This window comes from Microtus oregoni, unplaced genomic scaffold (assembly GCF_018167655.1).
Source record: "Microtus oregoni isolate MIOR12 unplaced genomic scaffold, Mior012 000013F_ref0000133, whole genome shotgun sequence".
Lineage (NCBI taxonomy): Eukaryota > Metazoa > Chordata > Mammalia > Rodentia > Cricetidae > Microtus > Microtus oregoni.
In genome coordinates, this window is record NW_024543072.1 from 33638423 (window position 1) to 33660179 (window position 21757).

At 40.3% G+C, this 21757-nt stretch overlaps 1 protein-coding gene across 1 annotated transcript; it reads left to right on the forward strand.

Moving 5' to 3' along the window:
- The first annotated feature begins 473 nt into the window (after window positions 1-473).
- Tiprl (TOR signaling pathway regulator) lies at window positions 474-20297 on the forward strand. The gene is made up of 7 exons (XM_041662254.1): window positions 474-1005; window positions 7907-8086; window positions 8694-8793; window positions 14013-14144; window positions 15008-15103; window positions 17711-17773; window positions 19332-20297. The coding sequence occupies exons 1-7, from the start codon at window positions 902-904 to the stop codon at window positions 19470-19472; spliced, it is 816 nt and encodes a 271-aa protein (XP_041518188.1). The 5' UTR covers window positions 474-901; the 3' UTR covers window positions 19473-20297.
- The last annotated feature ends 1460 nt before the right edge of the window (window positions 20298-21757 follow it).

A 21757-nucleotide genomic window follows, 5' to 3' on the forward strand; every position in this document is an offset into this window, starting at 1 on the left:
GAAACTTTGTCGCTCCCTTCGTGGTACTAAGAGTTGAGGCTGGGCGGTGGTGGCGCACTCCTTTAATCCCAACACTTGGGAGGCAGAGGCAGGCGGATCTCTGGAGTTCGAGGCTAGCCTGGTCTACAGAGTTCCAGGACAGGCTCCAAAGCTACATAAACCGTGTCTCGAAAAAACAAAAACAAACAAAACTGAACACAGGGCCTCGGCGGCTTGCAAGGTAATTAAGTGCTTTTCCACGGAGGTGCGCAGTGGAGCCACTATCAGTCACTGGCTCGAGGACCGCGGATATATATCGTGTTGGTGCTGGACCTCCTAGCTGGACCTACGCTAGGGGCGTAGGGCACGTCCTAATTACCATAACGCACGAAGTGAGGAGCAGCTTAGAGGCCTGTATAAGGGGTAGGTGAGAGCCAGGCGGGGGCGCAAGCCTTTAATGCCAGCACTCGGGAGGCAGAAGAAGGCGGGTCTCTGAGTTCGAGGCCAGCCTGGTCTACGAAAGCTAGTTCGAGGACAGGATAGAGAACCCCCACCTCAAAAAAAACAAAACAAAACAAGAAAAAAAGGAGTAGGTAAGACACAGAAGCCTGGAGCTGTGGATCGAGAAAGACGTATTCCCCGAACCGCTCTGGGATGACGTCACCGGAAGACTTCCAGGCACGCGCCCGTGAGAACGCCCTGGCGCTCTAAGCCGCGCCCCCTAGCGACCACGTAAGACGCGAGTGACGCAGACCCTGCCGCTGGCCCCGGAAGCAAAACCGATAGGGGCGGAAGAGACGGCGGAAGGGCGGGCCCACGGCGCGGCGGCAAGGGGCGGGGCCGGGATGGTAACGGACAAACCCGGGAGCCGCGCTTTAGCGAGGGCCGTGCTGTGACCGCTGCTGCCGGCACCTGCTCTGCCATGATGATCCACGGCTTCCAGAGCAGCCACCAGGACTTCTCCTTCGGGCCCTGGAAGCTGACGGCCTCCAAGACCCACATCATGAAGTCTGCGGATGTGGAGAAGTGAGGCTGCGGGGCCGGCGGCGGGGAGCGTCTAGCGGGCTGGGTGCAGCTTCACGCGGTTCTCGGGGCCGCAGGTTCGGTCCCTCTGAGCCGACCGTTGAGTGACAACTTTAGGAAATGGTCCTGTCCCCAGCTCGCGACCTCTGCTCGCTGAAACCGTCGCTTCGCTGGGTTGGACTGAGCGCTGCTGTTTTGGTGGCCTCCCCCCCCCCCCCCCATCGCCCCTCCTATCTTCTTACCTAAGCCTGCGCCACCTTTCTGGGCGTGGACGACCGGTTTGCCTCGGGGCGATGGCTGGACGATTTTTATGTTCAGCCTCTGGCCTGTGTGGGCTTCTGTGGTGGGCTCTTGAGATTCGGATCTTGAACCATTAAGTTCCCCAGACTTCAGAGTTTGCGAGACCGTTAACATTACTGTGTGACTGTTTAGGATGAAGATACAGACTCGGAGCGATTTTAATTTTCTTTTTTCTTTTCTTTTATTCCTTTTAGCAAGTCAGGTATTGTGAAAAGCTCTCGAGATATGGAAGATGAAAGATAAAGTCCCAAGGAGTTCACAGTTTCAATTGTGTGCCTTTTGGGGATGAAGATGTATATAGACAGGGCGATTTGAGATGTGTGTGTGTGTGTGGGGGGGTCAATGTATCGGGACAGAAGCTTTTTTTGTTTATTTTTTTTTTTTTTCAAGACAGGGTGTCTCTCTGTGTAGTCCTGGCTTTCCTCTAACTCACCTTATAGACCAGGCTGGCCTCGAACTCACAGAGATCCGACTGCCTCTGCCTCCCGGATGCTGGGATAAAGGCGTGCGCCACTACCCGCCCTGCCTGGGCAGAATCTTGCTCAAGTCTGGGGACTGAGTAGACAAATAAAGCCCACAGTCAGAGTAAGCTCTGAGCTATTTGGGGATGCCCGAATTGTATCTTGACAAAGTTTTGGGAGCGACCTGGCAGAGTATGCTTGAAGAATTGCCTTCCGTGTCTTTGGAGAGTGAGTTCTGTTTTGAACTAGAGTTGGGTTTTATCTGATAGCCACCAGGTGTAGTTTTACCCAGATTGGCAAAGGACATTATGGTTGGCAGTGAAGGTGTCTTGGAGATGTTGTAGACGATGGATTGAAGGGCTGGAGGGCTGCTGGAAAGGAGGCCAGAAAGCGATTGGAGGGACGAAGATTAACTGCTTCAATTTGATGGCCAATGATGGAGAAGCTGTGATGGCAGGATCCTATTTAGAGATTTAAAATTTACATATGTAGAAACAGTCCCTGGTTTTTAACATAAATTGTTTCAAATTTTTAAATTAAAAATGTTTTTAATAGACTTATTTTTATTGTATGTGTATGAGTGTTTGGTGCATTTTATGTGGGCCTGGTACCTGAGAAGAGGGGAGCTGGATCCCCTGAAATGAGAGTTATCATAGCAGTAAGCCTCCATAGTGCTGGGATCTGAACCCAGTCCTCTCTGCAAGAGCAACAATGCTCTAACCCTAGGACTGCTTTTCTAGCCCATAAATCCGGAATATTCTAAACAAGGCCCAAACACCTTATTTCTGATGTTACCCTTTACCTTTAGCAAGTGTTGGGGGCTGCAGTCCTTGGCCCCTTGACTTTCTTTGCCTGCTGGAGTGAACAGAGTAAACAACTTGTTTTCCTGTGTCTGCAGCTGCTCTGAGCACGAGACCCTCGTGAGTTACTGATAGCAGGGGAGTGAATTCTGGTGGGTTTTACAGCCGAAAATCCCCAGGAGCTGAGGTGTGGCTTTCAGTTAAGGATCCCTATATAAGCTTTCTGGAGCACAATAAAGTTGGCATTCTTGTTTCAAGGATGACCTGTGTCCCCGTGTCTCTGTCTGTGTGTGTATGTTCTACTCGTGTACCTTCCTGTAGTACAGGCACTACATATAGAGAGCACAGTTGATAGAGCTGGAAGACAGAGCATTTGACGCAACGTAGTTGTGATTCTTTTACATATGTAACTGGAGTATTTTTAGGACGACCAGATTTTTCCAGATAAACTGAGTAAAACCTGTGGAATTATGTTTGTTTTTTTATGTATTTGGTATAATTCAAGAAAGTAGTTAAAACCTGGATTTTATAGAATCTTCTTATGGATATCAATCTTTTATTGTATTTAATCTTTTAGGTATTTAATATTTTCCATCCTCTAATAGTAAAGAATAAATTTTACCTAATTTCATGGTGAAAACATGCCATCTTACTGTTAACCATCCTAAAAACATGCAGTCACAACAGGTGAAGTCGACAGTATGTGCCCAGTTTTTGTCCTAATATATGTCTTAAGCATTTTCCCTAAATATTTTCACTGGTTTTATAATATTTCATCGTATGGTAGCAAGTTTATATAACCATTTCTTGTGGATTCATTGTTTTTTGCTTTTTGAGACAGGAGATTGGCATACTCCTGGTTGTCCTGGAATTCACTGTATAGACCAGACTGGCCTTAACACACAAGCGATCTGCTTGCCTCTGCCTCCTGAGTGCTGGAACTAAATGTGTGAGCCACCACACATTTAGGGTCTCTCTCTGAATTGTTGCCCTGGAACTCTCAAAGACCTGCCAGCTGCTGCCTCCCTGAGTGCTGGGATTAAAGACTTGGGTCATCATGTCTAGCTGTATAACCATTTATTTTTTTCCTTTTATTGAAAAATATAGCAGCTGGGTGGTAGTGGTGCATGCGTTTAATCCCAGCGCTTGAGGCAGAGGCAGGCAAATCGTGATTGAGGCCAGATTGGTCTACAGAGTGAGTTACAGAAAATTAGGACTACAGGAAACCCTGCCCCACCCCACGCCCAAAATTGCCCCCCACCCCCAAATTACCACTTTTTGGGTTTTTGTTTTTGTTTTTTTTTTTTTCGAGACAGGGTTTTTTTGTAAGCTTTTGGTTCCTGTCCTGGAACTAGCTCTTGTAGACCAGGCTGGCCTCGAACTCACAGAGATCTGCCTGCCTCTGCCTCCCGAGTGCTGGGATTAAAGGCGTGCGCCACCACCGCCCAGCCACTTTTTGGTTTTTTGAGACAGGGTTTTGTTGTAGCTATCAAGCCTGTCCTGGAATTAGCTCTTGTAGACCAGATTGGCTTTGAACTCAGATTCACCTACCTCTGTCTCCCGAATGCTGGGATTAAAGGTGTGCACCAGCATTGCCTACATATAGGTGGCTAATAACCACTTATTTTAATTGGACATTCAGTATTACCTTTTCACTACTTGGTTATTTTGTATAGCTATCCTGAGTCAGAAAGTATAAATCTGATTAAATTTTTAGAATGTTTTGCTTGATTGTGGCCTTGGGGTGGATGTAAAGGGGCCTAGAGAGTCTTGTAAGCAAGTGTTGGTTTTCATCCTTTTTTTTTTTAATTGCCAACTTTGAAATTGCTAAGAACTTGAAATTTTTACCAGAAGAGTTTTTTTTTTTTACAGGTGACAGATTCTTAATTATCTTTGTAGCTATTATTGGTATAGATATCATGTAAAAACACAAAGTTCAGCAGAACATAGGAGTGTAGTGCATTAAGTCATCTTCTAGGTGATATTTAAACTCCCTCTTAAAAAAAAAAAAAACTGCTATGGGTCTTTGACCTAAAATGAGATGTTTCTCATAAGGAGCAGTATTTCTTCCTTCTAAAACCTAACTTATTTTATTTGATCATACATGTTTTTAAATGAATTGATTTTAATATGTACACCGAGACTTGTTTGGTGTGTCTAATTGGAAATAAATTTAAAACTATTGGAAAGATTATAAATGTGCATAGATCTTTTCTTGACTTTCTATAAGACTATTGTTACATTATGGGTTTCATGATGACATTTTCCTGCATGTACATAATGTGTTTCAGTCATACTCACACTTCTCATGCTACTCTCTTGTTCCTCTCGGATTCCTGCTGATCTTTTATTCCCACCTAGTCCCTTCTGTTTTCTTTGCTCTTGCTTCTTGTGTGTGCTCTTATCTTGTATTACTGGTTCAGCAGAAGCCAGGAAAGTCAACAACATGAAGAGCAAAATGTTACCCAATTGTATACTGCATACTTTATTGTAAATTCTGCTATAAAAACTGGTCAATAGATAGTTTTACATATTTTTTTTTAAACTACCAATCTATGGAACATCTAAAATCAGTAAGATTTGGTTCATAGGGTCTCTGGAAAATGTACTTTCTTGCTCAGAACCTTTGTGTTAGTTGATTTTCAGATGTGAGAGAGAAAGATAGAAGTCTGCAGGTTTTGTTCGCTTGTTTTTAGACAAGATCTTATTGTATTCCTGGCTGGTCCAGAACTCACTATGTGGATCAAGCTGGTCTCAAAGTTACAGTTATCTCCCTGCCTATGGCTCCTGGGTGCTGGAATTAAAGGTATGCACCACCATGCCTACATTTATGGTGTTTTTTGTTTTGAGAAAGGGTCTCAGTTGTAGCTCTGGTTGGTCTAGAACTTGTTTTTTTTTATTATTTATTTATTAAAGATTTCTGTCTCTTCCCTGCCACTGCCTCCCATTTCCTTCCTTCTCCCCCAATCAAGTCCCCCTCCCTCATCAGCCCAAAGAGCAATCAGGGTTCCCTGCCCTGTGGGAAGTCCAAGGACCACCCACCTCCATCCAGGTCTAGTAAGGTGAGCATTCAAACTGCCTAGGCTCCCACAAAGCCAGTACGTGCGCTGTAGGATCAAAAACCCATTGCCTTTGTTCTTGAGTTCTTAGTAGTCCTCATTGTTATGTAGACCAGACTGGTTTCTTTCCCAGAGATCTGCTTCTACCTCTGTCTGCTTAGTCCAAGTGCTAGGACTAAAGGTGTGTACCACCACACCTCGGTGAGACTTGTTGTCTTTTGAAGTGGTAGGAATGTAATTTTATATATACATACACACACATATATATGTTAACGTATTTTAATATACTCACTGTGTATTTTATAATGCCAGTTAGTAGTAAGTGATAAAAAACAAAGCAAGGTAACTGCGTAGGAGACATTATTTTAGGTGGGATGATAGAGATCAGTTCTGAAACAGTGGAATAAACACATTTGCCTGCTCTATAAAGCCTGTCTGTCTGTCTAAAAGAATTTGGACAGTTTCTGTGGAAGACTTTACTAATTTTGCTCCTTCTCTTTGACTTGCTACCTTTCCTGCTCCTCTCTCTGTTACTTAGCAACTTCTCTTCTGTTTCACCCTGTGTCTCTTGAACTTGCTGCTTGTGCGTGTTCACTCAGGTTTCAGAATGGAGAGAATCACGGTAATGACTGGTCATTATTCAACCCAGAATAAGCATATTGGGCCAAGTTTCCAGGGTTTTTAGCCAGCCCCTGGATAATTGTCTCTGGTTGAGTTGTTGAACTTTCATCCCTGAATTGCCAGTTCAGGTTGTAACCAAGGTGATTGGGTCATAGAGTATGGCAGTGCAGCTTTGTTTTCCAGAAGTGAATAAGTAATTGTCATTTAGTGTGACAGAAGCTAGGGTTGCAGCTAGGTGGTCCTGTGCCTAGCATGTGCAAGGTCCTGAGTTCAACCTCAGGCATCAAAAAAAAAAAAAATCTTTTAACTGGGACTTTTAAACACAGGTTTAAAAAAAAACAAAACTAATATATTTATTTATTGAAAGTAACTATAATTGCATCATTTTTGCCCTCCCCTTTGGCCAACCCCTCCCATGTAATCCTCCACTTGCTCTCTCAAATTCATGACCTCTTTTTCTTTAGCTGTTGTTGGTTGTGGTGGTGTGTGTGAGTGTGTATTATAGGCATCATGCTGGCTTAGTAAAGTATCAGTGGTCGTAGGTTCTCTAACAACCATAGCCTCACTAGCCCCAGGTAGTTGGCAAGGTTTTCAGTACACTTACAATTTCCTCTGTGGAGTGGCCGATTAGAGAGCTGTTGGTACCAGCAAGGTATATGCCACTACTGGATCCTTGCATTCATTGTTCCTTGTTGGTTGTAGTTCATAGTTGTCAAACCCAGTTCCTTCTCCCTTCTTCCACTCCCCCCATTTTCCACCCCCTCCCCCATCTACTCCTCAGAAAGGGTAAGGCTTCCCCATGGGGAGTCAACAAAGTCTGACACATTATTTTGAGGCCCTCCCCCCTATATCTAGGATGAGCAAGATTTCCCTCCAAAGAGAATGGACTCCAAAATGTCAGTTCAAGCACTAGGGATAAATCCTGGTCCTACTGCCAGTGTCCCCACAGACTGCCCCAGCCACACAGTTGTCACCCACAATCAGAGGGCCTAGATGGGACCTATGCAGGTTCCCCCGCTGTCAGTCCAGAATCAGTGAGCTCCCACTAGCTCAGGTCAGCTGTTTCTGTGGGTATCCCCATCATCAAACCCAGTATATATAACTGATTTGTGATGCTGGCTGTTTTGTTTATCTTCTAGTGCAGTTGTCTGAGGCATGTGTGAAGCATATGGTCTAGCACATTAGACATAAAGGACTGGTATTATACTAGCAAGAGTACAAAAGTACTTTTGAACTTCCTGGGCTTTCCTCAGCTCGCAGAATGGTTTTGAGGATCCCATTTTGCGAGTAGTGAAATTGGAGTAGATCTATCTTTAATGCCGCAGTCCCTACCAGTTTCCTCCCTTTGCTTTCTTCATGTGGCACCACTGTCTCTTACCTAGTGTAGTGCCATAAAGATCGAACAAATAGGTGACAGAAGCGTTTTATAGTTTGTTTTAAACATCATGATTATTATTAAGTCATGTACTATTGAACGCTTCTGTAAATCAGAATTGGGTTGGGGTGAAAAGGAAACAGAAATGACAGTGGTGAAGAGAAAATAATCTCCCCTGGCCTCACCCTGAGGAGTGAGTGGGGGAGGGGAGAAGGGAGTGGGAACTGGGATAAGTATGTAAAATGATAAAAAAATTAAAATAATCCCCTGATCTTCGCTTATGTGTAGGTTAGCTGATGAACTGCATATGCCTTCCCTCCCTGAAATGATGTTTGGAGACAATGTTCTAAGGATCCAGCATGGCTCTGGCTTTGGAATTGAGTTCAATGCTACAGATGCACTAAGATGTGTAAACAACTACCAAGGCATGCTTAAAGTAGCTTGTGCGGAAGAGTGGCAGGAAAGTAGGTGAGAATCGGGTGGTTACAGGTCAAACGTGAAGAGAAGTGTTCAGTAAGTGTGTGTTTTATTAGAATTAAAATTTAAAACTGTATTATCCTAAAGCTTATTTTTCTGAGCCATAAAATAAAGGTTATACCACTGTTTGAATATTTAAGTTGAAATACATTTGAGCTGAGCCATGTAGGTGTCATTTCTTTCCAGTACCCTTTAATCCAGTCAGTCCATTGTATTTTAATGTTCCCGTTTTTGAAGAGAAACATTTTCTCGTAAATTTTATTGAATATTTGTGGAGTATTAAAACTTAAGAAAATGTTTAGTTTTTGTTTTTTGTTAGTTAAATCAGCAGTTATTTGCATTTAGAGAAATATAAGTCATGTCTTTGGCAGTGTAAGACAACCTAGAAAGGCTACTTCAGCACTGACAACAGTTAAATGTTCAGAAAACAGAAAGGTTTTATGCTAGTGAATGCAGTGTTTGCCTTTAATATAGAATGTTTTATATTGTATGTGTATGAGTAGGGTATTTATATTACAATACATGGTGTAAGTTGGTGTGCATATGAATACTGATAATATATATTCTAAATCTCATCATTTTTGTTTTGGTATTTGAGGACTGAGGGTGAACACTCCAAAGAAGTTATTAAACCTTATGATTGGACCTATACAACAGATTATAAAGGAACGTTACTTGGAGAATCTCTTAAGTTAAAGGTAAATTTGAATTTTCTGGTTTTATGAATCATTAATTTTTTTGGATAATCTCGGCACTAGATCTTTTAGTTATGTAGTTATGGTTATTATATTTTCCTACTGCTTTCATCCTGATTATTTTTAGTTGTGGCAGGCTTTAGAATATAATATGAGGGGATTTAGTTTTATTAATTACCTATTAGTGGAAAATAAAAGAAGGATATAGCAAGATATAGCCAGTTTTCTTTTTTCTTTTTCTTTTTTTTTTTTGAGATGGACTCTTATGAGGCTGGCATTGAACTTTTGGACTCAGGCACTGCTGTCTGGGCCTCCTGAGCATCTGAAACTATAGGTATGCCCCAGAACCTGCCTAGAAACAATGTTCTTTCTTTCTTTTTTTTTTTTTCCCCCCTTTGGTTTTTCGAGACAGGGTTTTCTCTGTGGCTTTGGAGCCTGTCCTGGAACTAGCTCTTGTAGACCAGGCTGGCCTCGAACTCACAGATCTGCGTGCCTCTGCCTCCCGAGTGCTGTGATTAAAGGCATGTGCCACCACTGCCCAGCTTAGAAACAATGTTCTTTAAAACATTATTACTTTGCCTTGGTGTTAGCAGTATCAAGTTAAGCATCTGTCCTTGGTAATGTGTTATTGGGTGGTTTAGAAGTGGCTAGTTAGTAGCTTAGAGTTTTACACAGGAACAAAGAGAACTGTTGAACAGAAAACATATCCTGCTTTCAGTGAGCATAAATTTGGTATGATTATTTATTTGTTGGCTTTTTCCAGACAGGGTTTCTCTGTGCAATAGTCCTGGCTGTCCTAGAACTCACTTTTAGACCAGGTTGGCCTCAAATGCACAGAGATCTGCCTGTCTCTGCCTCCCAAATGCTGGCATTAAAGGCATGCAGGCATGCACCACCCCCGCCAGCTATCTGGTATGATTTTCGATGAGTTACTTTTTTTCTTTCCTTTGAATGGCGGAGCTTTCTGTATAGTCCAGTTTGGCCTTGAACTGAAAGATTCGCCTTTCTCTACCACCCCTGTACTGGGATCAAAGTCATGCACCACCACACCTGGCCCTTTAGGTAACTTATTTCATCAAGACACCTCGTTACTAAATTGAAAAAACAGTAGTGCTTATCCATTGCAGAATTCTTGCACGAATAGTTGTTTTTTAATGTGTTGTGTTAGTGCAGAGCAGCGTCTGTGTAATCTTGCTCAAGAGCTTCACTTGGTGGCAAGGACACTGAGAATGTGGAGTTGGAAGGTCTCTGCTAGCTACATTTTAAGATCTTATAGCTTGCCTTTTTCCTCTTGAGTGCTGAGATTACAGATGTGTGCCACCATGCCGTCTGAAACTAATCCTTAGTTTCTTTTCTCCAGATTTTTATGTGTGCTTCCAGTACAGAAACAAAATTTTTGAGAAAATGCATGTTTACTCATTTATTCATTTCATCAGACATACCTTAAACTTTTGCTGTGTACCATTGTATAGTCCAATGAGAGAGTGGGGTGGGTTTTTTTTATTTTGAGAACTCTACAGACTGTAGTCTCTGTGCCCCTGATTGAAGTTTGCAGAGAGCTGAGGTCATTTGATACTTTGTTGCCAGCAGTGAGGAAATTGGAGTTTTTTTTAAAATCTCATGCAATAGTGATGATTGCTTTATAAAAGGATTCACTTAGGAAAGGGTGCATTAGCGGTAAGTATAGCAAGAACCAAGGCAACAGAGATGGAGCCTGATAGGAGGAGCCAGAACTGTGTATCTCAGTATTCTCTTACCAACACATTCGCCTATGATATAATTTCTTCTACGGTGTTATTGAAGAGTGTCAGTGTGATCTCCCACTCTGGTAGTGATGAGTGATGTACTCAGGCTTTGTCAGAATATAGGCTTTGGTTCAAATCATCATACACCAGCTTGGCAAAGCAATTTGCTCGCGCTCTCTCTCTCTTCCCCCCTCCTCCTCCCTATCTCTCTATCTCTTTCTCTCTCTTGTTCGTGTGTGTGTCAGGGATATACATATGCCACAGTGTAGATTAGGACATGGTTGGGTATGGGTTCTTGTCTTTCATCTTGCTTGAGACAGGTTTTCTATTTTATTTTGTTGGTTGGTTTTTATTTTTTTGCTGATGTGTATGTATACTAGGCTCTGTGTCCAGCGAGCTTCTGGGAATTCTCCTGTCACCACCCGTAGGAGGCCCAGCACTGCAGACGTGTACTATTTTGTCTGGCTTATGAAGATTTGGGGATTCTAAGATAGGCTTTGCCCCCTGAGTCAACTGCCTACAGTTTGATCTTTTGCAAAGTATCATTTTGATAAATGGACGCTAACAGTTGCAGGGCAGATCCCATGTGTAAAGTATTTAATGCAGTGCCTCTAACACAGTGAAGACCTCAATAGAGTCTCAGGTAGCAGGTGACTGTTTATTGAAATAGCAGGAATGGCAGAATGCTTTATGGTCTAAAGTTGATGAATGTGGTTTTCTGTTGTTGTTTTAATGGGATGACTGAGGCTGTAAAGATGGCTCAGCAGTTAAGAGCACTTACTGTTCTTGCAGAGGACCCAGATTCATTTCTCAGCATTCACATGGTGGCTCACAACCATCTGTAACCCTAGTTCAAGAGATCTGATGTCCTGTTCTGACACTTGTGGACACCAGGAATGCATGTGGTGCCATACATACATGCAAGCCAAACACTCATACATATAAAGTAAATAAATCTAAAAACAAACAAACAAACTTGTTTAGGTGGAAAAGTTTTCAGGTAAATTATTAGAATTTTGTTCTTTAGTGCTCAAAATAACCAACGTTGTAAGGTAGGTCCAGTATCCTCATTTTGTAGATGAAGTATTTAAACTATGATTTGGATAACACACTGCCCATAACTTACTGTTTTGTTCATTTGTTATATGTAGATCAGTTCCATAGGAATTTATGAAGGTTTTTTTTTTGTTGTTGTTGTTATTTTTATTTGGCGGGGAGTTCAAAATAGTTTCTCTGTGTTGACTTGGCTGTCCTGGAACTCGCTCTGTAGACCAGACTGGCCTCAAACTCATAGAGATCCTACTGCCTCCACCTGCTGAGTGTTGGAATTAAAGGTGTACACTACCATTGCCCGGCCTTTGTTGTTATTTTTAATTTGTATGCATAATATTGGTTGACATTTTAAATTCTAAAATCTTCCTCATAATACTCTTGAGGGGCTGGAGAGACGGCTCAGTGATTAAGAACACTCGTTCTTGCAGAGGACCAGGTTTGGCTTCTAGCACCCACATGGTGACTCACAGCTCTCTATAATCTAAGTTAACCTAAGTTCCTCGAGGTACCTGATGTCCTCTTCTGGCCTGAAAGGGCACCACATATACATGGTGTATTTACATACATGCATGCACACACACACAAAAAATATTAACTGTTCAAAAGCCTTGTATGTATAAGAGTGTAATATATATATCCCCCGAGACAGAGTTTCTCAGTAGCTTTGGAGCCTGGCCTGGAACTAGCTCTTGTAGACCAGGCTGGCCTCGAACTCACAGAGATCCTTCTGTCTTTGCCTCCCCAGTGCTGGGATTAAAGGCGTGCGCCACCACTGCCCGGCTGGTAAATATATTTTCTGTAGAGAGCGAAAGTTCCAGAACATGAGGCATTAGAACAGAACCTGTCCTTGCCTTCGAATCCTTGTTTTGTAGTTACTGGAGGCACTTGTGTGTATATGGGTGTGCATTTTATTGCTGTCTCCTTTTTGGTTCCTTAATTTTTATTCTTTGAACTATATTACATAATAAGAAAAAGCCACTCACAAATTTGTGCTAACAGTAACCTGACTAGATTCACGTTTGGCTTTGTATTTGTTAGTTGGCCCTAAGATGATGATGTGAGAATATGATTAATGAAAAAATTTCAATGTCCAATATGTGCCTGACCTGTAGTGAAATACCTATAGATGGCTGTCTTCTTGATTAAATAACTAAGCAGCTTTTGTAGAACAGTGCCTGCGGAAGACGTTTCTTCCTTTTCCTAAAGTATGCTTCATGTCCATGAGTTTTCAAATTTACCAGCTTAACAATTTTTAAGTATGTATTTTGTTTGTTTTTGTCTTGCTTTTTTGTTGAGTTTTTTGTTTGTTTTAATACTTTTATTTTTATTTCTTTTTAAATTTTCTTTTGGGGGTTGCTACAGGCATGAAGAGCAACTACGGAGGGTCTAGAAAATGAGGGGGATTGGGGTGCATGATGCGAGCTTCCAAAAGGATTAACAAAAAATACGTTTAAAATATTTGGGTGTGTGACTATCAACATAGTGTCATCATGTGTATCCTACCTAGCATATTAATGCTTTAAAACAAGCAAAACAATTTAAGTATATATATATAGTTTAGAACTACATTAACATCGTTGAGTTACCTGTATCCCCAGTCCTGGCCTTGCATGCGGGAGCCTCCACTCCGGGCTTTTTCTGTGTGTTCTGGGAATTGACACGGGTTGTCATGCTTTTGCTTCAGGCTCTGTATTTCCCAACCCCTGAGGTGCACATGCCATTTTAACAGTCCCGGATAAGTATATGCAAGTATAAACTGCACTTACCTCTTATAGCTGGTTTTCAGTTGATGATTTTTTTCATCTTCACAACAGAATACTTAATTATATTCTGGAAGATGGTACAGTTGGATTCTGATAGGAAGTGAATACCAGTTATCTATAGTGTTTTTCAGTTTAATTTTTTTTTAAAGATTTATTTATTTATTATGTATACAGCATTCTGTCTGCATGTATGCCTGCACACCAGAAGAGGGCACCAGATTTCATCATAGATGGTTGTAAGCCACCATGTGGTTGCTGGGAATTGAACTCAGGACCTCTGGAAGAGCAGCCAGTGCTCTTAACCTCTGAGCCATCTCTCCAGCCCCCTTTTCAGAGTTTCAAAGTGGAAGCAGAATCTAATCTTTTTTGTTGTTGTTTTGTTTTAGAGACAGGGTTTCTCTGTGTAGCTTTGGTACCTGTCCTGGAATGTAGACGAGGCAGGCCTTGAATTCACAGAGATCCACCTGCCTCTTGTCTCCCAAGTGCTGGGATTAAAGAGGTGCACCACAACCACCACCTGGCCCAAATTCTAATCTTTCAGTGTCTACTAATTAGATCCAAATTTAGAACTGTATGCTGTTGTTATGCAGAGAAAATGGTAAATTTTTCTTGCAACTCTAGCTCTTTATACTAAAACTTCATTTAAAATTGTGTATTCCAGGTTGTGCCCACAACAGATCACATAGATACAGAGAAATTGAAAGCTAGAGAGCAGATTAAATTTTTTGAAGAAGTTCTCTTGTTTGAAGATGAATTACATGATCATGGAGTTTCCAGCCTGAGTGTGAAAATTGTGAGTATTGTGATTGTTAAATTGATCATTCTTCTGTTCATAGCATTGTAGCATGTAAAATTTCTTTTGTGTCTAAACATCTTAGTTAATAGTTTTTATGAAATTTATGAAAAATAAGGATATATTAGTCTTTTTTTTAAAAAAATAGACTTGCCTGGCTACTTTATGGGTTATCTTATTTAACTTAAATGAATGAAAACTATAGCTAAAAAATGTTATTTCTAGGGTCTGCAGGTAGCCTGTTGGATGCCTTGCTTATTTTTAGATTTATTTTATGTGTATGAATGTTTTGTTCTCATGCACCACCTGCTTGCCTGGTGCCCTTGAAAGTCAGAAAGGGTGTTGCATCCCCTGGAACTGGAGTTACCGGTTGTTGTGAGTTTGAGAGGCAAACCATGGTAAATAACCTTCCCAAGGCTGGGAGGCCAGGTGGAGCTAAGGCAGAGAACCTCTGTCTAGTTGGTCCCTGATTTGGACTGCTTTATCTTATCATTATATGGCTTTATGTTGGGAAAGTGATAAACATTCATTCTTAACTCTATTTTGGGATTTGAATTTTACCTTTTCCATGTCATCAATGTATGGTATGATACTCTAGATTCTGGGCAGTCCATAGAAATACAGCTGTGCGACTGGAAACACGTGACATTTACTCTGTCCTTGCATTGTGAGCTATATTATCAAATGGGTCAGATCTGTTTAGAGCATCTTGGATAGGTATTTTTGAAGGCTTTTAGGATGTAGCCATATACCAGGGAGCATCTTTATAGCTTTCTTTCAGTGATTCTCTTTTTTTCTTTTCATAAAGAAACAAAGTATTTAATTTTCATTAACATTTTAATGTACTGTTTTTATCCCCCTAGAGAGTAATGCCTTCCAGCTTTTTTCTGCTGTTGCGGTTTTTCTTGAGAATTGATGGGGTGCTTATCAGAATGAATGACACAAGGCTTTACCATGAGGTATGGGCACTCATCTAATGAGTTCACTAACTGATATCAAGCCTGTTTGTGTTTCGTGCTCACTTAGCTTTTGAGATTAAGTAATGATTCTTGTTAAATGATCATCCATTAACCCAAAACTTGAGTGTTTTTAAGTTTACTGACTACATGTTATTGTCAAACTGTGTCCCCCCCCCCCCTTTTTTTAAAGTTCTGGTAATCAAAAATGTTTTATTAAAAACTCTTTCTGGGTATGAGTGATGCTTTGTTCAAAAGTTTTGTGAACGCTGCTCCTTAGCTTGTAACCTTTATTGATAGTATTACTATAGACTGTCCTGATGTTAGAAATCCCACTTAAGCTGCCTCCTGAAGTTTGTATCACACGATCACTTGGTAGTTATTCTAAAGGCGGAAAGTGCTTTCTTCTGTCTGAAGTAACAGGTTTAAACAGTGTTAAAAGGAAGGATAGGTGAGTTTAAATTGAGTCCTAAGAATTGTCCAATATCTTTAGAACAGCTTGTCATTCCTGAATATTTAAATTCAGAATTGGGATCACACAGGTTGAAGAATTAGACATTTGTTTTCCCCTTGAAACATTACAATGACTGTGATTGGCCTCTTTCTTCTCTCTCTCTCTCTCTCTCTCTCTCTTTTTCTCTCTCTCTCCTTCTTCCTCTGTTATGTAGCCCTAGAAATCAGTATGTTCAGGCTGGTCTCTTAGAACTGCCTACCTCTGCTGGGATCAAAGGCATGCCTTACCACATCTGTTGGCCATTTCCCTTTGTATAAGAAAGCCAAAGTATTACATTTTTCTTATAGTGAAATTTAAATCTCAAAAATACTATGTTTAAGCTTAATTTTATAAATTTATCCTACAAGGTTCTATTACACAGTAATTTATATTTATCATGTAGTTGATCAGAGTTGTATATACTTGAACATTCACAACTTGAAGGAACTTAATAAATTTGATTAAGCCGTTTGTATCCATACAGTAGCAGCAGAAAAATACATGCCCATCAACATTGACGGTAAAGAATTAAATTGAGCTACTTTGGAAAGGTGCCCATCTCAGTGAGTTTTAAAAGTTCAGTGTGACCCTATTTAAGATTTTTTTTTACAGAGGCTTTGAAATGGGAAAGGCTGTGTTATCAGAAGTAGCTATGATTGATATTTTATTTTTCTTATTTAAACTTTTATATTTTTTATGGTGAGCATTAATTTTTTTCTTGTCTTTTTATTGCTATAAAAGACTGAAACCTTAAAGGAGTATAGTTTTGTAGGTTTCTATATTGAAAAGTATTATCCTAAAAGAAAATTAATCCTAGTTTTCTTTTTCCTTCCTTCCTTCCTTTTTTTTTTTTTTTTTTTTAAAAGATAGGATCTCACTATATCTCTGGCTATCCTAGAGCTTACTATTGCTTCCTCAAACTCAGAGATATCTGCCTGTCTCTTGGCAAAATGCAGTTCTTTTATTTTATGTGTATTGGTGTTTTGCCTGCATATATGCCTATGTGAAGGTGTCAGATATTGGAGTTACAGACAGTTGTGAGCTGCCATGTGGGTGCTGGGAATTGAACCTGGGTCCTCTGGAAGAACAGTCAATGCTCTTAACCACTGAGCCATTTCTCTAGCCCCAAAATGCAGTTCTTTTAACCTAACCGTGAAAGTCTTAAATGGGAAAAACTGACTACAGAAGGGTGGGTTTCTAATTTTTTTTTTTATTTTATTTGTTTGTTTTGTTTTTTGAAACCTGGTTGTCCTGGTGCTCACTCTATAGACCAGGCTCACCTTAAACTTAAGAGATCTGTCTGCCTCTGCCTTCCAAATGCTGGGATTAGAGGCATGTATCACCCTCCAAATGCTGAGATTATGAACATGCACCATCAGGAGTGGCTTCCCCGTAGACCCACCCAGTGTTTTACTGTATAGCTCAGGCTGGCCTTAAACTCCCTGCCTCAGACTTACAAGTACCGTGGCTACATTTATGTGCTATCCTAGCTAGCTGCCCTCTAGTGCTTTCTGGATGTACTACCAGCTGTGGTTTGTTTTGTTGTCTTGTTTTTTTTGAGTCAGGGTATTTTACTCTGTAATTGTTGGTTCTGGGACTTGTTATGAGACCAGGCTGGTCTTGAACTCAGAGGTCTACCTGCTTCTGGTAAAGTAAGGAATTTGGCAAAATATTTGTGGGACTAGGAAAAGAATTTAAAAAAGAAAAAAATTTTGTTGTCGTTTTTTGGAAATGAGGAAGCCAGTGAAAATATAAGATAGCTTTAAAAGATTTCATTTAAAATCCAAAGCCTGTAAGTATGTATCTCTATATTTTTATTGTACATAGATATGTCTCATCAAAGGGCAGCCTTTGTGTGCTTGTATGTTAGCATGGTAATAATCAAGTCTGCTTACCTGTGTATATCTGGAGTTGCTGTATTTATAGGGATAGGAAATAGTATTTCAGAATTCTTTTTGATAATTAAAAATGTTTCTTAATGTAGAGCCAAATGCTTTTATCAGACTTCATGCTTCTCTTACAACCTGTCCTAAAATGTAGACAGTCTGTTTTATAGGAAGGAATATGTAAAATCAGTTTATAAATATATTGTAATTTTTTTTTATTTTTAAACATAGGCTGACAAGACCTACATGTTACGAGAATATACATCACGAGAGAGCAAAATTGCTAATTTAATGGTAAATACTCGAGTTTTAATGATTCATTTTAAATCTGGCATCCCACTAATCTTGTTCATTTAAATTTACATCTGTAAATGTGCTCATGCTCAGGGCTCTGTAGAGCGAGTCTGCTGAGGGCATGCATCTCTTCTGAGCTGGTCTCGGGTACCCGGACATTTGGAGTTGTTGGGTTTCTTAGCTGTCTTTCATGTGATCTCCACTGTTTGTTCTGAAGAAGCTAAGACCCAGAGATGCCATGATCTGAGTCCCATAGCTGCAGCTGGTGCCACTGGATGTTCCTCTAACTTAACACCTTACTAGTCTAGATTTTTTTTTAATTTTTTTTTTATTTTTTGTGATTATTCTATATAGTTCCATAAATTTCTCCTTTCTGTCCTCCTCCCCTTACTCTTTGAAATTCATGGCCTCTTTTTGTAGTTCTTGTATGTGTGGGTTTCTTAATACATAAATACAACTTGTTCAGTCTGTATGTTATTTGTATGTGTTGTTATTTGTTATTTGTATGTTATACGATTGTGTGTGTGTGCGCACATTGGTTTTTTCGAGACATGGTTTCTCTGTTTAACAGCCCTAACTGTCCTGGAACTTGCTCTGTAGACCAGACTGGTCTTGAACTCACAGAGAACTGCCTGCCTCTGCCTCGTGAGTGCTGGGATTAAAGGTGTGCGCCATCACCGCCCAGCTCTATGTTTATATTTTTACACATTCCTTTTTCTTCCAGAAACTGGTCATTCTGTACCCTGGCTTGTGTATTCTGGCATAATTTTCCCATATATTTTACTTGTGAGACTCTTACTTAGTACTTGGATTTTGTAATGAGTGACTTAGAAGGTAGTGCCTTTCTACAAACTTAGTATTTTTTTCTTTTCTTTTTTTTACCTGTAGTATTTACTTCTGTCCAAATACAGAATACACTTGGTTAGAATAATTACTAGCTTCTGTTATAGACTGTGAACTGGACTCTTTATTCAAGACTTGTCTTTCAAGTTACTCAACAGGAACCAGGGAAGGATTTGGTCAAAGTGTGTCATTCTTTCAGCACTTACGGTAGCACTCACTGTAAATTACATGACCCTGAGTTCCCCAAAGATCATTCACAACACAGTGATTCAGTAACGACAGATACCTGGTTTGGTTGGTTGGTTTTGGTTTTCCGAGACAGGGTTTCTCTGTAGCTTTGGAGCCTTTCCTGGAACTTTCTCTGTAGACCAGCCTAGCTTTGAACGCACAGTGATCTGCCTGCCTCTGCCTCCTGAGTGCTGGGATTAAAGGCATGTGCCATCATGGCCCCGCTGACAAATACCTGTTATTTGGGGGAGAACTTAATGATGCTCCTTATGTATGTGATGTCCCTGATTTTGAAATTGGCATCCTTTGTAAATGTTTGAACTATAAGATTTCAGAAATTGTCTAGACCAATTCTTTTTTTTTTTTTGGTTTTTTTATGGAGGACATGCTCCATAGCTACAGAGAAACCCTGTCTCGAAAAACCAAAACTAAACAAACAAAAAAAGAAAACAAAGAATATACTAATAGGATTTTGTGTTTTCCCTAGCATGTTCCACCTTCCCTCTTCACGGAACCTAACGAAATATCACAATATTTACCAATCAAGGAAGCAGTTTATGAGAAGCTAATATTCCCAGAAAGAATTGATCCTAACCCTGCGGACTCACAAAATACGCCCTCGGAATAGAATGCGGTACAGCATACTCCATGTGGAACCTGACTGGACGCCTTGGCTATTGTAGGGATATTTTTATGATGAGAATTAATTTCCTTGCATATGGTCAGATTTTCTGTAGCCTTAAAGGGAAATAAAAGAGCACTGCAGGCAGGTTCCACTGAGCTCCCATTTATACTGTCTGTCTTCAATTTCCTACTGGAGATACATGCTCGAGCTAAATTTGGATTCCTAAATTGCCCCAAATTGTGACCTCAGCAGCAGTGATGTATCTGTGTCTCAGGAGGGGACATGACCTGAATCCATCAGGAAGCATCGTCTCCCACTGTGAAGAGACTGAATTGTCAACTCCACCGCTGAGCCCTGATATGACTCTCATAGGATTCTGACTGCATGTTGATTTACTATGTTGGCTCTTGGCTTTGGGCTTTCTGGTGGTTATTCACACTTCGGGAGAATTGTGACATGCTACCTAGGAAATTAATCTTGTATTATTCATTAGTTCGAGTTTCTGTGCAACATCATATTGTGTGTGTACACACATGTATTTTTAAAACTTTTCATTTAAAAATCTTTGTCTCTGAGTAGTGTTCGATCACTTATTTTGATAATTCATTGTTAAAAATTGTGGAGAAGTAAAAGAATTGACTTTTTTTAAGACAAAAAAAGTGGGTGGTAGGAAAGATGAATGTGTTTCTGAAGATTTTATTAGTGTATTCTGGTGAGGAATACCAAGAAAATGTGTCTTTGGCCATTTCTAAATATGACATATACCATTTTATATTTATTTGTCCAAGTTGTCTTTTGTAAGAGGAAAATAAATAATAAGGAATTATGGATCCATATTTTGCTATTTATTTCAGCTTTCCTTAGAACTTAATTGAAGGGTGGCTTAGGATCTGTCTTTCATTCGTTCCTTATGTTTTTGAGCCTGTTTGATATTGCAGATATATTTTCCCATGCAGATTACAAATGGAAATTGGTAGGTAGTTATGAACATGATCCCCTAGTTTATGTCTGAGTTCCTGCCCCTCTTCTCTCTCTGTTCCTTACATTCTGTGGGCATTTAAATAGTCAGAAAGCATGCATACATGCCATGTATAGCATCCCATTCATTTCTGAGTACTGTGTTGTCTGTGGTACAGGGATTACATAATGAAGAGATAAAGCATTGGTCCTTCATACCTGTGGGGCAATGTATGTGAATTCAACTAGCTGCTTATCAAAAGATTTGGAAAAATATTTTATCTATACTGACCATGCACAGATTTTCCTTGCCATTATTCCCTGATAAGCAACCATTTATGAGATATTAACAACTTTATTTGGTATTACAAATAATCTAGAGGTGATTTAAAGTGAGAGGATTTGGTGGTTTATTTTATATTTGTGTGAATATGAGCCAAATCTCCGTGATGATTGAGACAACGTTTTTCATGGGGCTAAGGTCTACCAGACAATGCAAAAATAACTACAGGTTTTAGAAAATGCAATGATGGAAATAATAATTTGAGGCTAATGAGGATGAACTTTGGTAATCAGTTCTTCAAAAGAAACTGTAATGGCCTTGAGATGTTTATTAGTTTAACAAGAACTGGGTGATCTATAAAATTACCACTTGCTGAACAACTGAGGGTGAGATTACAAGACATATCAGCTGAATCCCAAGGAATGGTAAGCCTCAAGGAGAAAAAGGACACAGAGGAAAGGAGCCACCATCCCCACAGCATAAAAGAAACATTAGCAGACATGACATTACAAATTCTTACTTTTTATTTATTTTCTTTCTTTTTTTCTTTTTCTTTGGGATAGAATTTCTCTATGTATCTTTTGTTTGTTTGTTTGTTTGTTTGTTTGTTTTTCGAGACAGGGTTTCTCTGTGGCTTTGGAGCCTGTCCTGGAACTATCTCTTGTAGACCAGGCTGGTCTCGAACTCACAGAGATCCGCCTGCCTCTGCCTCCCGAGTGCTGGGATTAAAGGCGTGCGCCACCACCGCCCGGCTCTCTAGGTATCTTTGGCTGTCCTGGAATTTACCAGGATGGCCTTGATTCGCCCGCTTCTACTCTGCTGGGATTAGAAGTGTATGCCACTGGCTTGTTTTTTTTGTTTTTTTCTTTTTTAAGATTATAATATATCATTTCCTCTTACCTTTCCTCTCCTTGAGCCCTCCATGTCTTGCTCTCTTTTTCAAATGTATGGCCTCTCTTTTATTCATTGTCATGTGTGCTCGGTACGTGCATGTGTGCACGCTCACCTGGCGTTGGATAACCAGTTGGTGTGCTTTTCCTGGAGACCA

What these genes read in the sequence shown, in the direction of transcription:
- Tiprl (XM_041662254.1), top strand. Translation starts at nt 902, where the DNA reads ATGATGATCCACGGCTTCCAGAGCAGCCACCAGGACTTCTCCTTCGGG. An exon ending in GAAGAGTGGCAGGAAAGTAG is followed by an intron (nt 8,087 to 8,693) that starts GTGAGAATCGGG and finishes TTGGTATTTGAG; the next exon opens with GACTGAGGGTGAACACTCCA. An exon ending in CCAGCCTGAGTGTGAAAATT is followed by an intron (nt 14,145 to 15,007) that starts GTGAGTATTGTG and finishes TTATCCCCCTAG; the next exon opens with AGAGTAATGCCTTCCAGCTT.